Genomic DNA, 24249 nt, shown 5'->3' with positions numbered 1-24249 from the left:
GCTCCAGCAAGAAACTTCTAGTGCTTGCTTACTGCAGTATTGTTTCTAAAAGTGACCAGCTCAATGCTGCTGGAGCCTTACAATGAGGGCATTAAAGTGATTGCTACTGTCTTGAATCAGAATTGTACAATTGGAAGGGACCCTCAGGATCATCTAATCCAGCCCCCTGCAATGCAGGAATATGCAGCTGTCCCATACGGGGATCAAACTTGTAACTTTGGCATTAACAGCACCATGCTCTAACCAACTGAGCCATCCAAATCTGTAGCATGCCTACTGAACAAAAAGTATGAGTCATTTCTATTGCTCTGCACTTTTTACCTCTGACTCCATTTACCATCATGCAACCATGGAGGTTTGCCAACATGACAAAGCAGCCCTGAGTTTTCCACCTCTGTAGTATGAGAAGGGCTCAAATGAATATGGGAGATCCTATGTTTATTTATTTCCTGAGTAGGAGTGTGAGCTTTTCAACCTCTTTCTGGGTAGATTGCATGAAGAACTTAAACTATCCCAGGACACAAATACATCTTCAATCGGAGCTACTTATATATTCAAAGGGCAAACAAAAATGTTAGAAGTCTCTTCCAAGTAAATAATTACATCTGCACAAAATCATTTCTAGATTAAATTTTAATTATGCAAGTTACTTTTTATGAAGTTCAATCTATGGAGTACATTTTAGATGTAAAAAGGTGTAACAAACATGACACGTTGCAGTTTATATTAGTCAGGAACCACACTCCTGGGAGAACAGGCTCATATAAAAAGATTACTCATTTTCCTTTAGAAGATATTTTAGAATTATTCGAAAATAGTGGTATTTCTACAATTTTCTTTGCATAACAAATTACAATAGATATTTTGATGCACTCAATGTTTATAAGGATTTTTTCTGCTCTAAACAGGCTAAAGAAAGTTGTCATGATCATTTCTGCCACACAACACACAGTCAATTTACAATCTTGTACAGCAGTAACTAAAATGGCTCATACAAATATACAGAGTACAATATGGATCCCCATAGGGCATAAGAGTGCTGTTATCCCCATCACTCAAGGCTATTCATGTTCCAAAGGGGACTGGTTAGACGGGGATATGGGCATTCGTTAAGTAAGCCCTACAGTGATCCACAATCATGCATTTTAACTATGTTAAACGGAAAACAATTGTTATCAAGAACTATGCTACAAATTCATAAATGCAAAATATAGTCAAATTAAAAATGGGTACTTTGCTATTATTAAATGGATATTTTTTATCAACTGTAAAAATTTCAACAGACCTGCTTTCTAATTTAATATATTAAAATGGCAATTATTCCTTCCATTTAGGTAAATAATTCCACCTTATAGCCAATTCAGTAAAAAACTATTCAATAAAATTTTATAGATGTTCTGCTACAAACAGCATAAAACCACATAGCATGAGTTGCTATGAAAACTCAAATATACAAAAATACATTTGTTAAAAAGTTCAATTAAAGTGGTTGACTTTAATCATGTTAAAAAGCTGCTTTAAATAGCAATTTGAAAAATTAGCATTTTTCCTACTTTCAACAGTATAAAAAGGCAAAATAACCTACATTTGAGGTAGCAATGCCAATTCACAAAACTTTGAATAAATTTCATATACTTCCATAACACATTTGTCATTGCAATATTTAAATGAGCACTTCAATTGTTCAACTCAATTTCATAGCAATACTTTATAAAACGTTTCAAAAATACTGGAAATGGTTTTAGTAAAAAAAAGATTTGCATCTTATACTCAAAACACTGTACAACAAAGTCTTTCAATGTTACAATATAAAGAAAAGCTATAGTACAAAGCAATGGTTTATAATAGCTGAAAAAAACTGCCTATTTTTTCACAGTCTGTACAACATGCCACACCCTGTATCATTGTTTTTTGTCACTTGCACTTCTTGAGGTCTGACACTCTCAAAGAATGAGCTGGAAGGGATTTTAAAATATTCTCTTAAATCAATGTACTTTTTAGAGCACATATTATAAGGAATACTATTATGTAAAAACTTCAAGAGGCATATGACAACCATCGCTCAGACTTAAAATGGGATTTTGTTCTCCAGAGTGAAGGGGTAGAGAAGCAACTCCTGTCCATTTGCTTCCCCAGAAGCAATTCCTGCTTCTGCAACAGCCACTAGGGATTCAGCCTGAGAGAACCAGTTATAAGAGACAGACCTGAGTGAGAACTACTATGATTAGAAAGCTGTAGCATCGGAAGTCACTCTTCATTGGACTCTAACGTTTACTATTTTCTGGTGCATTTTGGCCAAGGGCTCTGAAGGTAGCCCAAAGAATGAAAAATACAAAAGTTACACAAAACAAGCAAATCTTCAGCATTAAACCCTAAAATGGTCTTTCCTATGTCCAGAACAGATAATTAACATTATCCAGCATATACATTGCAAGACAGGCTTTTAATGTGCTATACAACTAATTTATTGCTTAACTGAAGTGTGTAATTTGAAATGGGGAGATGGCTAAAAATATATGGAAAAGAGTATTTTTAGTAGTTTATTGGTAAAGGTATCTGCAGCTTTACTATCTGATCACAATTTTTAAGAAAATCTAGCAAAATTAACGTATACCAAGTGCAGTGGTATGAGGTATGTGGTTTATTGCAATGAAGATTTGACTGCAGAAGCGGTGCATTATCCACCAGTTTGAAGATACTCAGTAGATATATGGAAATATGCGATATGGTACACGTTGACAGTATTTTTCCCATGCTAAGCCATATTTTTTCTTACATTGACGTTCATCACGGGCTTCTCGATGAATAAGCAAACCAGTAAAGTATATGACATAGAAATATGGTAAGATGTGGTTGATCCCTGTAAGAACACATAAACAGTTATTTTTTCCACTCTTCACCTGAAAAGGTAAATAGGGGGGTTTTTTGTTCATCACTTTAACATTAATAATTTATGACTGGGTTTTAATATTGACTTTTGGTTTCTTGATTAGATTTCAAGCTTGAACATCATATTTGTGAGTGCAAGTCATAATTTATTTTCTCTGTTTTTTATGCTGATAAAGAAAAAAAGAACTTACTGTCAAAAAGACAAACAGAACAATATACTTATGGTGTATTATCCCACCTAGCCGTCATCTTACGACAATTTTCAATTAGATCAGGGGTGGTTATCTCAGTTAATAACAACCACTGGTAGGAATTTGAAAAACAGAGGTCAGAGGTAAAAACACAAGTTAAACAATGGGATTGCACACACTCTCACACAGACAAATTCACAAGGCCAGTGTCCAAGCTGAATAGTTCCACCCTGAATGAATGGTTTAAGTGCAGGCAGGAAGCAGCCTTGAAGTCAACTCTTAATTGTTTTCTGCCTTGGACAATAGGTGGTGAAGTATCACCCACATGATGGCCTGCCACCCATGCAAAACATGAAAGATTTCACTAAAAGACACTTTACTATCTTACCACACGGTAAGGACCAAGCCAGAGCCATGATGATATCTCCAAGGTAGTTTGGATGGCGCACCAAGCCCCACCAGCCAGAGACCAGGAGGTTTTTTCCAGTTGCAGTGGGAATAACTTTCAAGTCTGTATAATGATATACAAATAAATATACGCTGCAGACGAGAACACACTGTGTAATATTAATATATAGTTAATATTAGAAAATAGAAAACCAAGTTGCCTAAGCAGTACTTACGAGCAACTTTTGGATCCTTTGGATTTCTTCGAAATATGTTTTTCTGTGAATTCGCACCACGAAAAATGTAATAGCCAAGAACTTCAGAAAAGAAAGAAGCAACTATTATTTCCTTGCAGAACTTGCCAACAGCACACAGTCCATTGTCTTTCCAATTTTACATTAATAACAATGACAAGAGCAATGTTCTTAGGCATCTATTTATTGTCCAGTTTTCTAATCGTGAGTATAATTGATGTGGATATTACAAATTTACTTGCTTACTCTGAGGCTGCCTCAGCTCTGGAGAACACCTGGCCAGCCCCAGAGGCACCATTTGACTGCAAGAAACAGCCGCACAAGGCTTTGGGAGGCAGAGACACAAGAGGGAAGGAAAGAAGGTTGCCCACAGTACCCCTGACCATCATTCAAGGTACCCCACGGTGTCACAGCACACGTTGAAAGCCACTGCTATACAATATGAAATAGAGATGGGGAATTATTTGTAGTTTTTATAGCTACTCTACATTGAGGAAATGCTATTAAACAATGAAACTCAAAGAGACTGATGACAAACACCCTCTCTAAAAATTACTTGATTTACTAACTGAATTGTTGACATCAGTTTGGGTCAGGAAAGGGCTTTCTCAACTGACTCAACCATGAAATATTATTCCTTCACAAGACCTGAAGGTTAATTGTGCTGGCTGATGAGAGGCCAGTAAATCTACCTGTGTGTAGGAGCCTAGGAGCCTTGTGAACCTTGAGACCCACAAGAGAAAAACCAGCTGTAACTTGCTGCACCTCCTTTTCTTTTTTGTTACTTCTCTGGGACAAGGGGTGGGAGGTTTTTGATGTGGATGCTTGTGAGCAACAATTCATACCACTCAGGGTGAGAGTCTGAATGGGTTGGAGTGGGGGTGAAAGGTGTTAACTTAGTCAAAAGCTACAGGGTGAGAGTCCGTTGGCACAGAGTGGGACCCTCTTTGTGTGAGTAATGGGGAGTGAGTGGGCGACTTAAGTGAAAAACAATGTGGGAACCATTGCTAAGATCACTGGTTGTTTAACCTGTATGAATGATTTGTGTTTGGTTTTTACTTAGGTATTTGATTAAATTGGATATTTTAATTTGTCACTGTAGTTTTGCTTGTTTACAAAAAATATGACAAATTGTTAACTTGTTGCTTATTGAGCCTGCTTATATGATTTTGTAATTTTTGTATTTTTTCTGCTTATTTTTCTTACTCTATGATTGAAAATATTTGAATAAATCCTGAAAATAAATCAGTCTATTAAGCATTCCCATAAAGCATCCAGAATGCTTTTAAGTAAAGCAGTATTTCATTTAAATTGCCACTTACTATTCAAGGCTACAATTGCAGAAGCTGATAACCAAGAAAGTTCATTCGGATGTTTCACTAAATAGAAGGCTTGCAAGCTGTAGAGAAAAGGAACCCACACCAAGTCTCCAAATGCTAGCATGAACCCAAAACCATCATGGATGATGTCCATTGTTGTCAGAATAGCTTCCTGAAAAGTTAAAAAAATTAAATGAGTACTGATCTGAATTTTTGTTAATGGCCAAAATATTTTCACTATACTGTATTGTTAGGGTTGTGTACATGTGGAATATGCAGCAAAGCACACATAGACTGAATTTACACTTTTCTAAAAATCAGCAAATGTTTTTCAGCAATGAGCTCTCAATGCCTTTTACAATTCAGCTATCTACATAGGCAGACAAGAGCTAAAACAGGAGAAACTAGTACTAGTTTCTCACTCTGCTTCCCCTTCTCTCACACATAAACATCACACCCATTCACACAAAAACTCTTACCCCATTCATCCATCCATTATCTCATTCATACTCACACACCCAAAACAACCTGCTCCAATGCACAGCTACCTATTTTGTGCTTCACCCCTTTGGCTAAGAAAGTTAGCCAATCTTGTAGATTGCCACCACAGAATGTACAAGATGCCCCCTGTTCCAAAACTGAAATCACTTTGCGGGCTGTATCCTTGATGCCCTTATCCTGTCAGAGAAAGAAGAGCCAGCAGGCAGACATGGTGCCTGGTTCATTCTGTGGTCAACCCTTAGAGCAAGACTGCTAAAGCTAGATCTGGCATCTCTTCTGAGACGGCAGACCAGGTAGCACACAAGATATAGCCAAATGCCTTCCCCAATGCCCACAGCAGTCTTCCCTGCCACTGAAGGTTGCTCCAGGTGTTGGGAAAGGTGTCTGGTTTTTGGCATCCATAGGGAAGACCCCAGAAGCCCACCTATGTGCAGTCTACAGAAAGATGCAACCCCTTTCACTTGACAGAGGGGAACAAGTTATACAACAATTTCCTCATACGTTTCATGAACAGCCTAGCCCATAATGTTTTTCAGCCAATCGTTGTGATGATGAGCCAATCATATGCTTGTTATCATATAAAAATAAGAGATGGTTTTCTCCACAACCAAAATGGGGATACTGAGAAACATAAGGGAGGCACTAGCAGAATTAGAGGAACCACAAGGTTTGCAGAAGTACAACACATTTTTAAAAAAAAAACTTCAAAAGGAGGCAAAAAAATATATCCTACCAAATATCCATAAACATTACCTCATTCCAAAGTGCATCCACCACATAAAGGAGCTGGAAACTATTAACCAGTATCATGGACAAAGATGGCATATTCAGATGTTGCACTTTCATCTCAGTCAACAGCATTGCCAAGTTAATAACAACCTTAAAAAAAATTAAGTTGCACATTAAAATCAACTTTTATCTTACAACTCTGGTGAAACAGTAACACAAGTTTCAATGTTAATTTCATTTCAAAGCATTTTTCTCCTGCTCACAAGAAGTATTTTACTCATGTATAAGCAGAGTTTGACCTAGTGTGTGCTCTTTTCCCTTTAACCTTTCTATTTATCTTCCCATATTTGTATTTTAACTCTTATAAATTAAACAATAGCTGTGTAAAATGAGAGATACTTGCAGCTGTGAACATTGTACAACTAATGCTGCAGTGACGATGCGGCTGTTGTAGTATATAATATAGTGTCATCATAATGTTGATATTTCCAATATTTTGCAATCTTTTCCTGCAGTACATTTTTCATTTTAAGAACTTAGTTGTCTTATTTGTAAAATCAAATTTGATGCAAAAATAGATTTAAACACTTACTCACCCAGCCAATTAGCCCTGGTCGTAACTCACAGAAGTATTTCAGGTCAAAATTTCTGATGCGAGGATTTAATTCACGTCCCATAAAAAAGTCATAAAATATATTGCCTACAAATAAAAATAAATTAGACCACAGTATAATATTGGCTACTGTACTGTTACTGGTTTTATCCAAGTCACAGTTAAAGTAGTCCCACTGAAATTAATGAACTTAAGATAAGTCAGACAGGATTTCTGTCTAGAACTTCTTACAAGACATAGTTATGCCAAACTTGTCCCATATTCTTAAAATACACTGAAAAGAAAAGTGGGTATACATTATTCTATAAGTTCAATTTATTACAACTTTACAGGAGCACACAACCCAATAAGAATGCTTTTTATCAAGGTACATGCAAATTAAATTAGTAATTATGTAAATAGCATGAGTGGATTAAATCAGACAAAAAATGCATTAGAAGTTAAATGCATGATTCCCCTTAGTGTTTCACTGAAAGCCCCAAGACAGAGACTATGGAGCAGAGGAACGGGGTTAATGTAGTTTGTAATGACAGTACTTTCGACACACAGAAATGCATAAGAACAAAAAATAAAATAAAATAAATCAAGCATGGTATGTTTCCACAACTGAATACTTACCAGAATTCCCCCCAGGTGACAATTCTTGTTCAGGTGCTCTTAATGAACGGGCATAGAGATAAATGCTTAACACCACAGAAAAAACTGTAGCACAGACAGCAAATTGTAGGAAATGGTCATATATATAGGAAAACTCCATTTCAAAATACAGAGAAATTCCTACAGCTGCAGCTGTTAGGATAAAAGCATAGAATCCTTGAAGGAGAGAAAAAAACCACAGGAGATATGTGAGACACAAGTAAAAAAAAACCACTATTCTAAAAACACACTTAAGAAAGTTAATGCGTAGAAACACTGTAAATCATTTTCCTAATTAAATCATCTTAATAAAGTGGGCTCTGATACAAAATTTTATGCCAGAAATCTTTGGTATTTAAGGTTTCCAATTTGGCAATATTTATACACGATGTGAAACCCTAAGTCTGCAATTCTGTATTCATTTACCTTGGAATTAACTACCCAAAGGGACTTATTTATATAAAAATTAATCCATTTACTATAATAAAAAACTTTAAGCTGCTTACAACAAAAATAACAATGCAACATTCAATAAAATTTCTTCCAACACTTAGCCCCCCCCCCAACCCTGCCCTCCCTCGTTAAAAATAAACAGAAAGTTCTTGGGCAAGCTTGGCTAAACACATACATCAGAGCTTTCCAAACTTTTCATGTTGTTGACACACTTTTTTTTACATGCATCATTTCGTGACACAGTAATTCAGTTCCACTAGCACACCGGAGGTGAAACTAACCCCTTATAAGAGTGTTTGCTCAACACACCTGCACACTGCAGCCAACACATTAATATGTTGCAACACAGTTTGGAAAGCTCTGACATACATTTTAATTACTGTATTTGTCTCACAAATTACAGGGGGGGGGGCGCTTTCCAGAAGGTGGGTAATATCATCTAGCTGGTTTCCTTTCACCATATGGCCATGTGCTGGTTGTGCCATGACCAGGAGGGTATCTTTGGAAGATCTTAAGAGATTGGCTAGGTCTGTACTGGGGATTGGCTAGGTCTGTACTGTATTTGAAGAAGTGTGCATGCACACGAAAGCTTATACCAAGAACTAACTTAGTTGGTCTTTAAGGTGCTACAGGAAGGAATTTTTTTTATTGTACTGGGGAAGACAGTCTGCTATGTATTCCAGTTCCGATGTGTTTTGAGCTTTAAATGTCAAAAGCAAAGCCTTGAGCTTGACTTGGTAGCTAATAGGCAGCCAGTGCTTTCAAAACTGAGTGTCATACTAAACATTCTAGCAGCCCAACATATAGCATAATATATGAGACTGATTGTAAGGTTACTCATGTTACACCTTGGCAATGCTATCTGTGTCAAGGCACCGTTTTAGTTGGCACACCAACCCAAGCTGGTGTGGATGACCTGAGCCACTGAGGTCAGCTAGGTCTCTAGTGATGGATCTAGCAAGCACCCCCAAACTCTGTACAGTCATACCTTAGAAGTTGAACGGAATCCGTTCCAGAAGTTCATTCGACTTCTAAAACGTTTGGAAACCAAAGTGCAGCTTCTGATTGGCTGCAGGAAGCTCCTGCAGCCAATTGGAAGCCACAGAAGCGCTGTCAGATGATCAGCTTCCAAAAATAGTTCGCAAACTGGAACAGTCACTTCCGGATTTGTGGCATTCATGCATTCAAGAACTAAGCTGTTTGAAAACCAAGGTATGACTGTACTTGCTCCTTCAGAGGGAGCACAACCCCATCCAGAGCCAATACAAAGCCAAATTTGCACATCTGGGAATCACCCATCCACATGGACTCTGTCTTTTCAGGATTCAGTTACAGCCCACATCTAGTCCATGATAGCATCCCAGCATGGTTTATGACATGCATGGCCTTTCCCGATTCCGTTATTACCGAATGAAATAGAGTTGGATGTCATCAGCAAAGCAGTGACACTTTGCTCCAAATCTAATGATCAATGGTATCAAGAACCACTGAGAATTCCAGGAGAATCAACATGGTCACATTTCCCTGTCCCTCTCCTGAAGGAGATCATTCATCAGCAACTCAGACTAAGTATGTTAAGGACAAGAATTCAAATTGTATTATGACTACAACAATATATGTGTCATAAAAATTTAGCCCATTTAGACACCTATTACACTAGAAGTATAAAACAAACTATGGTTATGGCCATTGCCCATTACTGAAGGCTACCACACCTACAGACAAGTACTAAGCAAGTGGAAAATTAAAAGCAGACAGCTGTAACCATATAGCTGAAAACCCAAAGCATCATTTGGCATGATAACTGAACCATATATGCTCATGTTTGCAATCTCAATAATTATAGGTTACCAGTTCAAAAGTAATGCTGAATTTAAAACCTAATTACCATTTATCCTGTATTCCAGTCTCATTCCATTCAAAAGTGGGGTCCCTTCTACAATCTTAAAAGAAAAAGAAAAAAGTCTTTTCCACCTAGATTCAGGAGTAGTAAAGCAAATTATAGGGAAACAATCATTTTTTAAAGAACCTGTTGCCTTTCTACATTTTGTAGAATAACAGAGCCACTTAGCCAAGAAAAAGGGGAAATTCTAAACCTTGCAATTACATGATAATCCCCATGATATAAAACTGATTGCATAATAATCTGAGGTTTAAAAACTATAAAAAACAGATTAACCATGGCTCTTTCCATGCAATCAAAAATCCCAAAGTTGGCATAGAAGAATACAACACTCATACAACTACAAAAATAAGATATCTAGAAGAAATATTTGTATTAATTCTAATAATTTATATACCACCTTTGATTTAAAAAAGAAATACTATGGGGATTAACAGATCAATAAAACAATGTATCACAAGAAAACCAGGTCAGAAAAAAACAAATTAAAATATTGATCACAGTAACCAGAAGCCAGTATTAACTGTCAGGAAAATGCCCAGGTAAGCAGACAGATTTCCATTTGTCAACATAAACATTCTATGATCAATCTGCTTGATCATCACAGGCAGATCAATGTACAAGGCAGAAACCACTATGTAAAAAAGCCCTTTTCAGCATCACTGTAAGATCATAGAATCATAGAGTTGGAAGAGACCACAAGGGCCATCGAGTCCAACCCCCTGCCAAGCAGGAAACACCATCAGAGCACTCCTGACATATGGTTGTCAAGCCTCTGCTTAAAGACCTCCAAAGTAGGAGACTCCACCACACTCCTTGGCAGCAAATTCCACTGTCGAACAGCTCTTACTGTCAGGAAGTTCTTCCTAATGTTTAGGTGGAATCTTCTTTCTTGTAGTTTGGATCCATTGCTCCGTGTCCGCTTCTCTGAAGCAGCAGAAAACAACCTTTCTCCCTCCTCTATGTGACATCCTTTTATATATTTGAACATGGCTATCATATCACCCCTTAACCTCCTCTTCTCCAGGCTAAACATGCCCAGCTCCCTTAGCCGTTCCTCATAAGGCATCGTTTCCAGGCCTTTGACCATTTTGGTTGCCCTCCTCTGGACACGTTCCAGTTTGTCAGTGTCCTTCTTGAATTGTGGTGCCCAGAACTGGACACAGTACTCTAGGTGAGGTCTGACCAGAGCAGAATACAGTGGCACTATTACTTCCCTTGATCTAGATGCTATACTCCTATTGATGCAGCCCAGAATTGCATTGGCTTTTTTAGCTGCTGCGTCACACTGTTGGCTCATGTCAAGTTTATGGTCAACCAAGACTCCTAGATCCTTTTCACATGTACTGCTCTCAAGCCAGGTGTCCCCCATCTTGTATTTGTGCCTCTCATTTTTTTTGCCCAAGTGCAATACTTTACATTTCTCCCTGTTAAAATTCATCTTGTTTGTTTTGGCCCAGTTCTCTAATCTGTCAAAGTCGTTTTGAAGGGTGATCCTGTCCTCTGGGGTGTTAGCCACCCCTCCCAGTTTGGTGTCATCTGCAAATTTGATCAGGATGCCCTTGAGTCCATCATCCAAGTCGTTGATAAAGATGTTGAATAAGACCGGGCCCAAGACAGAACCCTGTGGCACCCCACTAGTCACTCTTCTTAGATGTACATCTACAGTCCATGGCATGGTTCCTAAGGCTGCCTCTGCAGACCACAAGTGATTGAGATTGTCACAATCCAGCTCACCACTCCATCAAGACATGTGTCTAGAGCATGCCTGGGTAACTCCTAAGTCAAACGTAACAGAGAAACAGGGCTGAGTGCCCCAGATCTCCTGAAGGCCATTGCAATGGTTTCATATAGAATCTATCATGTAAAATATAATTGTGTACATTCCTGTTTGGAACACTGAACACTGAAAATTGCAATGATCATTCTCCTCATCAAATATGGTCCCTCAAATCATCATTTTCATTGGTTTTGCTTTATGACAGCCATAATATTTTTTTAAAATTGTGACACACACAAAATGAAAATGCATTTTTGTAAACGCAGTATACAAATTTATAGTTAAAGTTTTACCTTTCCTATTGGGAGTAAGTAAAACAGAGCTTGGAGAAAGAACCAAAGAAGAAAGACACCAAACACTCTTGTCTCCCATAAACTTTCCAAAGCTGGGAGGGAGGGAGGAAAATTCAGGACACTGGGGTCTTTCTGAGTACACATCAACAACAAGTAAAATACAGTTCCAGGAAGGAGAAAAATCATTAAAAAGGCACCTGCAAAACAAACACACAGAATCAGAAGTTAAACAGGAAACAAAATGAAGCATTACTACAACAGAAAAACGGTTGTCAAACTACTCAGTTGTTACAATATTGCAACTCAAAGATCACCCCCTCCCCACATACATACCAGGACTGTTACCTATTTTAAGATATAATGCTTTCATTGCCTAATGGAGAACAATTTGAAATGGGTGACATAATTAAAGACTGCATGTATACTTCTAGCAATTGCACAGAAATGATCTTGTCTAAACTTTAAGGTACGAAAGGCTCTTGGCCGGCAGCAGGTTGCCACAGAGATGCAAGAGGAAGGAACTACAGTGGAACCTCAGTTGTCGAACATAATATGTTCTGGAAAACACCATTCGAATTCCGAAACGTTCGACAACCAAGGCGCATTGGGCAGTCAGCAAAATCCATTGGAAAAAATGGAGAAACACGCCTCGGAAGCCATTCAATTTCTGAGGTGTTTGAAAACGGAAGCATTCACTTCTGGGTTGTCAGCGATCAAAAGCCGAAACTTTCCACTCTAGTCCCAATTCTAGTCACTTGCCCAGATATTGATGACATGTAAGCATAGTAGCTGATGTCACACAGAAAGCATGATTACTAGGAAAAGATTATGCAATAAAATTCATGAAAACTACTGTCATTATGTAACTATTTATTGAGTATGCTGGGATTCGAGAAACCACTACCAGGAGAGGTCTCAAACTGACTTCTAATGGAAATGCCAGCTCTGTATATACAATGATGTGCATACAGAGCTGCTTCCCTCCACTAAAGTGAATTTGGGAATTTGCAAAAAACTATATGAATGCTGCAGTACGCCAAGACTATCATACCAATTTTTCCTCCAAACTCTAGTTCCTTTGTCTTCATGCATACTTTTACAACAGGTTTGGGTTTCTCAAAAATTCTCTCTTCTGAATACATTTCTTCTGTTCTCTTCTCCTCCTTCCTTGAATGCAAATTGTAGCGTTCGAGGATGCGCTCTCTGGCACGCTCAGATTCAATTCTTTGGCGCTAAATACCATAGTGAAGGGAGAGGAAGTCATTTGCAATCATATTGCACCACCTGCTGGATATATCCCTCCATTCAAGTAATACTGCCTGAAAACCCCTCATTTCTATGATCCCAACTCTGCTAATCTACACTGCCATACACTCCCTTCTCATACTTCTTCCTCGAAAAAACCCCCCACAATTCCTTTTCATCAAAACATTTACAACACAATGCAGTCATTCTTAGCAGGATAAGAGCAACCTATTCCTTTGTCAATGCTCATTATAACATATTCAAGATCCTTTCTCTACATTCTATCCATTTTATCATGTCAAAGTTCTTTATAAAATATTCAAGATCCTTTTTCTACATTCTATCCATTTTATCAACCAATACATTTAATGCAGATATTGTAATCTCAAGGATTGAAGAGCAGCTAACTTTCAACATCTAACCAGAAGGTTTCCAGAAACAATGGAGATTTGAGTATGTTGAACACTATTATTTCATACCTCTAGAGTGTTGTGAGATGAGTAATTCACTTCTGTGATATCTGGCTCCCCATTATACTGGTTGGTATTGTTTTCATTCAGTTTCTGGATTAAAAAAAAAAAAAAGAATTGAGTGTTTCCATTGTAGTAAATATTTTTCAGAAAACCTTCCATTCCACAACCAATCATAGATTGCCTTTATAAATTTCTGATGTGTAGCACAGACACACAAGAGAACCAGGTTTTATGGAACCCTTGAATGAAATTCTAAAACAAATAACTTTGGGAAGTACCTGGTTTAGTTTTAACGGTCTCCAAATCTAAGTAGAAGAGGAATTTGTGAAACAGTGGAGAAGTGGAAAATAAGTATATGGAACCTGTGATGTGCTCCGTGTACTTGACTTTTTAATGTCTGTGCCAACTTTCTTTTGACAGTACTCAATTCCTTCTACTTTCTTTGGAAAGGAGGAAGAAATTGAGTAGTGCATGAAATCTAGTTTGTTCAAGGTACAGTTGCTATGGCTTTTTGTGATTCCAAACTACAAAAAGTGCAGCTACTGTCAAACTATATTGCACAAAAAAATTCTATATTTCGGTTTATCTGTATGTGAACATAGCTTGACAAAGGGACTAGACATAAAAATAAATCAAATACCAAAGGAATCAAATTAGGTTCCCCAATCATATTCTTTTCATTTTTTGGTTCTCTGCTTTGAGAGGAAGAACGACGTCTGTGTTTTGCTGGCCGACCAGGTGAACGAGATCTGGAGCCTGATCTAGATCTGCTACCACTGCGTCTTGAAGGGGAACCGGAGGAGGAACTACTTTTTCTAAATCGAAAAGATGACATAGACTGAAAAATAATAAAAAAACAGTTACATCATTAGCTTTACAAACTAGTAGTTAGTTATGAATATCTCTAAATCTTCTATTTAAAAATATTCATTGTTTACATTACATTTCCAAGCACAAGTCAAAGTGTTGGTGCTGACCTTTAAAGCCCTAAATGGCCTCGGTCCTGTATACCTGAAGGAGCATCTCCAACACCATCATTCTTCCCAGACACTGAGGTCCAGCGCAGAGGGCCTTCTGGCGGTTCCCTCGCTGCGAGAAGCCAAGTTACAGGGAACCAGGCAGAGGGCCTTCTCGGTAGTGGGACCCGCCCTGTGGAATGCCCTCCCACCAGATGTCAAAGAGAAAAACAACTACCAGACTTTTAGAAGACATCTGAAGGCAGCCCTGTTTAGGGAAGTTTTTTATGTTTGATGTTTTATTGCATTTTTAATATTCTGTTGGGAGCCACCCAGAGTGGCGGGGTATAAATAAATTATTATTATTATTATTATTATTATTATTATTATTATTATTATTATTATTATTATTTTACATTAATTCAGTTTTTTGGCAACATTGCTTGAGGGTGGATCAAGAAATTGAAAAGAGGTGAAATGAAGAAATAGTATTGCACCTTACTATTCAAGCTTCAGATTTAGGATTTGGATTTGTAAAGCACAACTGCCTCCTCAGTCTAAAACCAAGCTAGCAGTAAAACCATAACAAATGTGCTCAACCTTGAAAGCTGATGTGTGTCCACTCTTACTTAGGGGGAAATCTAGATGTCTGGTGATTTATGTAGGTGATAACACTACATAAATAAATATGAAATTGCATAATCCCAAACATTAGCAACAATATTGAAAATAAAGCACAGCTTATTTCAACATACATTCAACATATATTTAAAATACAGTTGTTTGGAAAATAAATATGATTTTTATTTGAGTTGCTATAACACACCCTAAAATACCAAAGTAGTTCATTTTGGACTTTAAAATATTCAGCACACATGCTGATTAGATGTGGGAGATATATGCATTTTTAAGAAATTCAGCAACCCCAAACATTGTGTGTCAGATGTGAACTGATACAACCAGAGCAGTTATTACTGAATCTACTTGAAAATAAAGAATACAAATTTATTCAGTTTCCTAAATGCCTGATATACTACAAATTTTCAAAGCTGAGCCCCCAGCAATTTTTTAAAAATGTGGCTGTACATGCATTACAATTTGTTTAATGACTTTACAAGTGTTCAACAAACTCCATGGCCATGGTACAACACCTGCATGTGGAAAATTCTGTTGATACTGCACAGAATGCCCATCAAAGCGTTTTAAAATGGGCTAATCTTAAAACATACAAAATCAATAAGGAAAAGCACAATGGCTTGATATATAGTGCAACTTCACAAACCATGGGTAGTATTCAATGCTCTCATTCCATCAGTGCAAGCACTTTTGGCTGCACACTGGAACTTCCACTTCGCCTCCCAACATGCTCTGAGGGTTCCACCAACATTCTGGAGTAGTTTTGGGGATGGCACAGCATGAACCTTCTGTTATACAAATGGAAATCCTTGTGCTAATGGAGCAAGTGCATTGGATGCCACCCCATAGTTTTATCCTCATACTGCAGGAATATACACAGAAGCAAATATTTAGGACTAATGACTGAAGTGTAGCCCAAAGGCTTCATTAGTAAACAAATGAGCCCTTCTTGTTATGATTATTTACTCTAAAGACTAATTACCCTCATATCGCTTTCTTTTAGCTGAAGCTCAGTTCCATCTTTGTATTTTACTGTGTAAAGATGAGTTCGGTCATCATAGCTGGTTACTTGTACTTCATAATACAGAACACTTCCAGGCCACCGGCCCATTACCACTTCTTCATCAGCAAACTTTCTCCTGGGCATGTTTCAATCTCGGGGGGGAAAGTGGAGGAAATTGAAGTTGTTAGCATAGATGTTGCAAAAGTCAAGTCATGCTTTGAGTCTAATGAAGTTAAACAAAATCACCCATGTGCTGAATGAGCTAAACGGAAGAAATGTATGAGCACTTAACAAGAGTTACTGTATTTCAACGCATAATGGTCACCACCGTGCAACAGTCGAACCCCCTCTTTTTCGGACCCTAAAATTGGTCCCCAGAGCAATCCCTGCATTGCAGGGGTGAAAATGCCTTGCCAATGTGACATTTTGTTTTGCTCAACAGCATTTTCCTCCTTTTGTAAATGAAATGGCTCTTGGCGCAGCTGTTTCCCAGCCTCTTCCTGTTTCCCTGCGGGCCCAGGGCTGCCTGTGGGACTCGCCTGTTGGCCAAGTCAGCCCTCAGCCCACAGAGGATGAGGCAGCCCTGCACAGGGAGTGAGGGCAGCGGCAGCTGAGGTCTGGTCTGAGAGCCAGTGACAGAGGAGAAATGTGATGGCAAGGTCTTGCCCAGAGGTGAGCGGTTGGGGCCCATGGGTGTGCCCAGTGCCTGGTAACTAGCGACAGAAGAGCATGCATCTGAGAAAATTGGCTTCCAGGTGGAAAAATCAAAATTAGAAACAGAACTGTTAGAACCTAAAACTAAGATTTTGTCAAAGATGTATAACTTGCTGTTGAAATGGAATACTCAGGATGAAACGGTCAAATCTGCTATGATTAAATGGGCACAAGATGTTGGACATAACATTATGTTTGCTGACTGGGAACAGTTGTGGACCACAGGTATGAAATTTACGGCATATAATGCCCTAAGAGAGAATATTATGAAAATGATATACAGGTGGTACATGACACCAGTCAAGCTTGCAAAAATCTATCATTTGCCTGATAATAAATGTTGGAAATATCAAGAAACTGAAGGTACATTCTTTCACCTTTGGTGGACGTGCCCAAGGATTAAGGCTTTCTGGGAGATGATCTATAATGAAATGAAAAAGGTATTTAAATATACCTTCCTGAAGAAACCAGAGGCCTTTCTCCTGGGCATTGTCAGCCAATTGGTGCCAAAGAAGGATAGAACTTTCTTTATGTATGCCACAACAGCAGCAAGAATACTCATCGCAAAGTATTGGAAGACACAAGATCTACCCACCTTGGAAGAATGGCAGATGAAGGTGATGGACTATATGGAACTGGCAGAAATGACTGGCAGAATCCGAGACCAGGGAGAAGAGTCGGTGGAAGAAGATTGGAAAAAGTTTAAAGATTATTTACAGAAACACTGTAAAATTAATGAATGTTAGAATGATGTTGGATAGAAACTAAGTGGTCTTTAGCTGTAATGCTATAAGAGAATATGAGAAAATGGTTATTAATAGGTAAAAATTTAATGTTATAATATTTTAAAATTGAAGATTAAGATGAATGAAGAGGGGAGGGATTTGCTGAATTAACAATTTGAACTGGAATACAGAAAAGGGAGGCGTGAGGAGGTCCGGGAAATAAGCAAATGAAAAATATGTGACGGAAAGACTGAATTGTTTTTAACTATTTTTATTTTGTATTTTTCTTTTTTCTTTTTATTTTGTAATTTCTTGAAAATCTCAATAAATATCTTATAAAAAAAGAAGAAGAGCATGCATCTGAGATAGGACTTGTGCAGCAAGCCTCCTGGTTCTCCATGTGGGGTTTGTGGGGCAGGGTCAGAGACCTAGGTTATGTATTTACCATATTTCACAGTGTAATTGTCACCACTGCATAAGAGTCACACCCCTTTTTAAAAAGAAAAATTGGCATTAAAAAAGCAACCATTATACAGTACTAGTACAGTGGTACCTCGGGTTAAGTACTTAATACGTTCCGGAGGTCCGTTCTTAACTTGAAACTGTCCTTAACTTGAAGCACCACTTTAGCTAATGGGGCCTTCTGCTGCCGCCACACCGCCAGAGCATGATTTCTGTTCTCATCCTGAAGCAAAGTTCTTAACCTGAGGTACTACTTCTGAGTTAGCAGAGTCTGTAACCTGAAGCGTATGTACAGTGGTGCCCCGCAAGACGAATGCCTCACAAGACGGAAAACTCACTAGACGAAAGAGTTTTCCGTTTTGGAGGTGCTTCGCAAAACGAATTTCCTATGGGCTTGCTTCGCAAGACGACAATGTCTTGCGAGTTCCTGCTGTTTTTTCCCTCCCCCCTTTTTCTAAGCCGCTAAGCCGCTTATCAGCTGATCTGATCAGCAGATAAGCCGCTAAAAGCGCTAATCCTTCAATGGGCTTGCTTCGCAAGACGAAAAAACCGCTAGACGAAGAGAATCACAGAACGGATTCTTTTCATCTTGCGAGGCACCACTGTACCCTGAAGCATATGTAACCCAAGGTACCACTGTATTTTACTCAAGTTCTAAGCTGCACAGGTGCAAAAAAAGTATAGGATTTTCCCATCTGTTCAAATATATTAGTTCAACACACACATAGGAAAAATATGAAAGTGCACAAACACAATGGGAAAACAGGTACAAGAGATTCACACTATGTGCTACAGAGGTTACAATCTATGCTTTGCCTATTGCAGTCAATAGTCTTAAGGCTGCTTAACCTAGCGCTGGACTGTAGCTGGACTCCAGTTCAGTGAACTGATGTCAATGAAACGCCCCCATTTCAAAAGGTTATGACAGGTCCAAAATATTTTTGGGTCCAGGGTGACATCTGAAAATCCATTAAATCCATTAACTTGCTTTCTTGTCAGAAGTTAGCTCAGAAACAAGAGTTGGAATAAGGATCCATTCCTTTAATCAACACACAACTGTTAAATCTGCACTGCTATTCGTACTTACATGTAAGCCCATTGAAATTAGTGGGGCTTAAAGGTAAAGGTACCCTTGCCCGTACGGGCCAGTCTTGCCAGACTCTAGGGTTGTGCGCTCATCTCACTCTAGAGGCCGGGAGCCAGCGCTGTCCGCAGACACTTCCGGGTCACGTGGCCAGCGTGACGAAGCTGCTCTGGCGAGCCAGAGCAGCACACGGAAACGCCGTTTACCTTCCCGCTACTAAGCGGTCCCTATTTATCTACTTGCACCCGGGGGTGCTTTCGAACTGCTAGGTTGGCAGGCGCTGGGACCGAGCAGCGGGAGCGCACCCCGCCGCGGGGATTCGAACCGCCGACCATGCGATCGGCAAGTCCTAGGCGCTGAGGTTTTACCCACAGCGCCACCCGCGTCCCTAGTGGGGCTTACTTCCTGGTAAAAATACACAGAACAAGCTGCATTTCAGGTGCAGAGGGGAGAGGCCTCTCTGTTTAAGCATATACCACCTCAGTGGCTTTATACAGTGAAGAGGTTTATAAAATAAATAAACGTGGAGCAAGAAATGGAATTTTTACTTCTAGAAAAACACAGTGCAAGTCAAATAGTATCTGTACTGAATTAAATAACAGTTGCAATGATACCAAATTTCTCAAGTGTGTGCTTGTTATTTGGTGTAGCAATTTACAACACAAATGAAACAAAATTAGACCTTAAATTGCAGGTGTGCTTGCGAAGATTGATGCAACAGGCACAAGTCTCCCACATAACACATTTAGCCCTGTAAGCATAAAATACTAAGCACATCCATGTTATACTGGATTTTTGTGCAACAGTACTCCTTGTTGACTACGGTATGTCAGGTGCACTTGTCTGACGTCTCCACTAAATTAATCTATGCATTTCAAAATAAAGAGCAAAAATCCTGTTGATGTCTGCAGGCTAGTATTTATTGGGACTTTGGGATGTACCATCAGCCCCCTGAGGAGTCGTAAGACATCTTCAAGGAGTGCATATCAATCCCATGGAATGATAGGCTCCTGAGTGCTTTCCTTCACTACAGCTAAGACTTGGGTAGATTCAGAGTGTGCCCCGGCAGCAGACCCTCACTGGATGTATAACTGGATCTTTACATCACTCCAAAGTGATTTGAAAAGCAGCAAGCTTAGAGATAGCTGCTGTATGCTTCCTTCTGCAAGGCTTTGGGGGGCAACTAGAAAGTATCATTTTAAAAAAATATTTCTAATATTAGTACTGTATGTTATTACTACTACAGCTTGCAAATCCTCATATACACAGCGCATACACATGGCTGAATGAAAAGCTTTCACACATTTGTCTGCGGAACAGGTTTTTGTAGAAGACTAATTAGAAGTAGAATCATAGAACTGTAGTCTTGGAAGGGACCCCAAAGATCATCTAGTATTGCCAGTTTTAAATTTGGGTGGTGCCACTTAATTAGCTTCAACAGCAGTGCAATTAATGATCTTAGTGCTGCAGCCTTAGGATTCCTTCCAGCAGCATTTGCAGTTTTACAACCATTTAACATGAAATTCACACATTTGCAGTGGTTTCAAAGGGGACCTAAAAATCAAAAGCCCGAGTGAGTCGTCCTAGGAAACTGCAGACGGAAATGCAAATTCCCAAATAACCATATGGCTCACTGGGTGACCTTAGGCTACTGTGTCTCAGCCTCCCAGGGTTGAAAATAAAATGGGGCGCGCAACATTCACGCACAAGATTTTGAGCTTCTTGGGGGAAAAGTGGAATATAAATGAAATAAGTAAGTGTCCTCTATTCACTTCTCCCCAGAAACGACCAACGAGAAGAGTGCATACGTCAGAGCCGGAGATAAACATTATTATTTTAAAAGGGTTAACTTCCATCCTAACGGGAATATTATTCTAAAACAAGTTCCACCAAGTTCCGTGGAGCTGACCCCCTAGTAAAGATGCTTAGCATCGCAGCCCTCAAGAGCTGATGCCATCCCTTCCAGACCCCTCCTGCGTGTCGCGAGGTGCCTGCGATGCTCTCCGACCTTTTCGCTTCGCGGCTCTCAGGGGCGGGATCCGCTTTCCGCAAAGAGGGGAGGACAACTCGCTCGCGCAGCCTCTGCGGCGCCCCAAACGGCCCACGAGAGAAACTTAGCGGCCCCTCGCGGGTGGGACTGAGGGGGGAGTAAAGAGAGGCGACTCGCGGCTCTCGAAACAAAAGAGCCTGGCGAAAGGCCATGGGGGGACGCGGAGCGATGGCTGTGGGAGGCAGAGGCTGCAGCCTGACGGCACCCAGGCCTCAGAAAATGGAGGCGGAGGGAGAGAAGGAAGGAGGGAGGGTGGGAGCAGGAGGCGGCGACCGCCCGGTACCCTCCCTCGCAGGACAGGCGCCGAAGGGGTGTGTCCCGGCCCGCAAACAACGCGTCCTCACCTGGTCGCTGCGCCCCCGCCGCGTCGTCTGGTACGGAGGTCTCGGCCGAGCAACGTGAAGCCTGGGCAAGCGGGCGAAGGAAGGGGGCGAACTCAACGGCAGCAAGAGCCAACCGCCTCAAGCGACGGTTACGGGAGCGATAGCGGGCGACGTTCCAAATCCCTCCCCCGGGTCCCGCTGGGAGGCGCGAAAGGCGAGGCGCCAACCGCAGCCATTGGCCAAGCCGCGGCGTTTGAATCCGTCTCGGCGGCCTCCCATTGGCTGAGAGTCGGTGGCGCGTTCCTCCCTCTCGCGCTCCGACGCTCAACCTCCCGAGTTCCGGTCCAAGTTGTGCCTCCGCTTCAGCCAGTTGACATAGTTCACTCTGGGGAGCTGAGAGTCCTGTAGCGGAGCGCCAAAAGGACCCGCCTCCTCTCAAAGCTCGCTGCTGCTCGTCCGGCTCTCTCCGAGTGATGGAGAGGGGAGCGGGCTTTTCCCCTCTCCTTCCAGTTTGCACATCTGAACAGATGCAAACGTGTCGATAAGCGGGTTCCCAGATGAAATCAAGGATAGTGGGGACGCCGCCCAGAAGTTCCCGCTCCCACTGTGGATGGCGAAGCATAGTTTTAACGCGCACGCGGGGAGTTTGGGTGGGTGTGCAAAGCAATCCGCTCACGTTTCTGTCAGCGCAGATCAGACAACACCCGCCCACCCAGTCCCTGTGCACTGAACCGCTTTATGCCAAGAAAAACAAAAGATGCAGGAAGTCCAAAGCGGTGCAAGCCGCACGCCCTGAAATTTGAAGAGCTTCGCATATACAGAACCATTTGCGACTGGTGCCTTACTGTTACTGAACTGCATGCGTCCGAAATTTTAAACACCTCTTCTATTTCCAGCGGCCGATGGTCTTTTTAACCTGCAGTGCTGTCTTCTGCCCCATGGCTTTGAGTGTAGAGAGAACGAGCGTGACCCTCATTTCCAAACAAGACCGTGCTAGACGTTTATTTTCTTGAATGCCTTTCATCAAAATGTTCCAAGGCGGTGATCAAAAGTCTGACGAACGAATGCAATACAAAACCAACCCATAAACATAGCAATAGGGAACAAGAGAAGAGACAGACTAAAAATAGGCTGGCTCTGTAAGGATTGCGTGAGGCACATAAGGGGGTTCAAACCTCCGTTTGGGAGCGTGTAAGGTTTGCTGCTGGCTGTGCCAGTGAGTCTGGAAGTGCTGTGGTGTCACCTGGTGTTGCAGGGTGGCAAGACACCTGCCATTTTTGCATGTTCAGGTTGTGTGTGTTTTCCCTCCCCTGTTGAAAATGCATTGGTAATAGTGGCTATTCAGCTAGCATAGTAACTATGTGCCTTAAGTCCCAGCATATTGGCATATTGAACCAGCTGTAATCCTATGCATATGCCAACCAACCCCCCCCCCCAAAAAGAGCTTTTGTGTCCGGATTTTCACCTTTTGAAATATGGCAATAGCCTAATTTCACCCCTGGCATATGCTTACCTAAGACCAGAATTCAGTCAGAACAGCAACCGTGTACGAATGGTTCCATATGGGAGTTTATTGTGAAATATGTGCTGCTTATGCATGCAAGCTCCCCCACACTGCCAGTTCCCATGCTATTGTCACAATCAAGTCCAAAATGTAAGAACAACATGTTATAGCTGCAGCCACTGCTGCTGTGGAAGCTTGTTAGCGCATATGGGGGTGGGTGCGTAACAGGTTTATCACATGTGATGTTTCAGTGAGTGGCTTCTAAGGCTACCACAGCCTACTTCCATTTGCTTGTCACCTGAGTACAACCAAGCCATTTGGTTTCTGGCGGCCCATCAGGAAACATTCTGGGCACTCATAGGTTTACAATGTAAGTCCTGACTAACCTTAGTTAGCTCAGAGCCTAAATACGTTATTGAACTGCCCATTGGTGTGTTAAGGCAGATAAAAATGTATAATCTAACTATTTTGAAAAATAAAATTTAATGTTATGCATAGCTTTCAACTTTCAGATTTGAAAATAAGGGATCAGCAGCCTCACCTGTCCCAGGGACAGTCTAAGGGGTATCTAACAATCCGGGATAGCAGCGGGAAGCAGCAGGAAACGGCGCTGGAATAAGGAAATTTCCCGCAAAAAAAGGGAAGGTTGACAACTATGGTTATGGTTTAGGATTGTTTTTATTTTGAATTACATAGTGGTGGCACCATAATCTTTTTCAGTGCTTAGTGCCTCTAAAGGCCTTCATCCAGCCTCTGTAACAAGCAAACATTCTAAGACCATCAAACAATACGCATGTCACGAAAACAAAAGGCATGTAACTCTTTAAAAAAAATATTTAGCAATGATATATTGTTGGGCCTAAACCTTGGGACAAAAATCCCACCTACTGTATTTGAAAGATGTAACTAACATGACTCTCTTGGATGAGCCTTTAAATACACTTGCCTTCTTGGAAACGTTCCCAAATTGTTAAAAGCTGCTTATGTAGATAACAAACACACACTTGGTGGCTGGAGCTGCAAACAGCTTGTGCAAGAAAACTTTTTTTTTGTGCCAACTTGTGCCTTAGAATTTGTAATTTGAATTTGAGATTCTGTAAACAAGCTGCAAAAAAAAAATCAAAAA

General features: G+C 40.4%; 1 protein-coding gene across 1 annotated transcript; it reads right to left on the bottom strand.

Moving 5' to 3' along the window:
• Positions 1 to 615: 615 nt before the first annotated feature.
• LBR (lamin B receptor) lies at positions 616 to 23593 on the bottom strand. The gene is made up of 14 exons (XM_081186426.1): positions 21641 to 23593; positions 16241 to 16413; positions 14307 to 14504; positions 13673 to 13756; positions 13000 to 13180; positions 11949 to 12145; positions 9861 to 9915; positions 7502 to 7696; positions 6867 to 6970; positions 6295 to 6420; positions 5044 to 5212; positions 3704 to 3784; positions 3469 to 3591; positions 616 to 2860 (listed from the first exon to the last, which is right to left on the bottom strand). Exons 2-14 carry the CDS (start codon positions 16403 to 16405, stop codon positions 2700 to 2702), a joined length of 1839 nt encoding a protein of 612 aa, XP_081042552.1. The 5' UTR covers positions 16406 to 16413; positions 21641 to 23593; the 3' UTR covers positions 616 to 2699.
• Between the last annotated feature and the right edge of the window lie 656 nt (positions 23594 to 24249).

The sequence above is a fragment of the Podarcis bocagei genome, assembly GCF_964188305.1.
Source record: "Podarcis bocagei genome assembly, chromosome: 3".
Classification (NCBI taxonomy): domain Eukaryota; kingdom Metazoa; phylum Chordata; class Lepidosauria; order Squamata; family Lacertidae; genus Podarcis; species Podarcis bocagei.
This window is presented reverse-complemented; position numbering and strand designations above follow the sequence as displayed.

What these genes read in the sequence shown, in the direction of transcription:
- LBR (XM_081186426.1), bottom strand. Translation starts at nt 16,405, where the DNA reads ATGCCCAGGAGAAAGTTTGCTGATGAAGAAGTGGTAATGGGCCGGTGG. An exon ending in ACTTACTCCCAATAGGAAAG is followed by an intron (nt 9,916 to 11,948) that starts GTAAAACTTTAA and finishes TTTTCTTTTAAG; the next exon opens with ATTGTAGAAGGGACCCCACT. An exon ending in ACTGGAATACAGGATAAATG is followed by an intron (nt 7,697 to 9,860) that starts GTAATTAGGTTT and finishes CTCTCCTTCAAG; the next exon opens with GATTCTATGCTTTTATCCTA.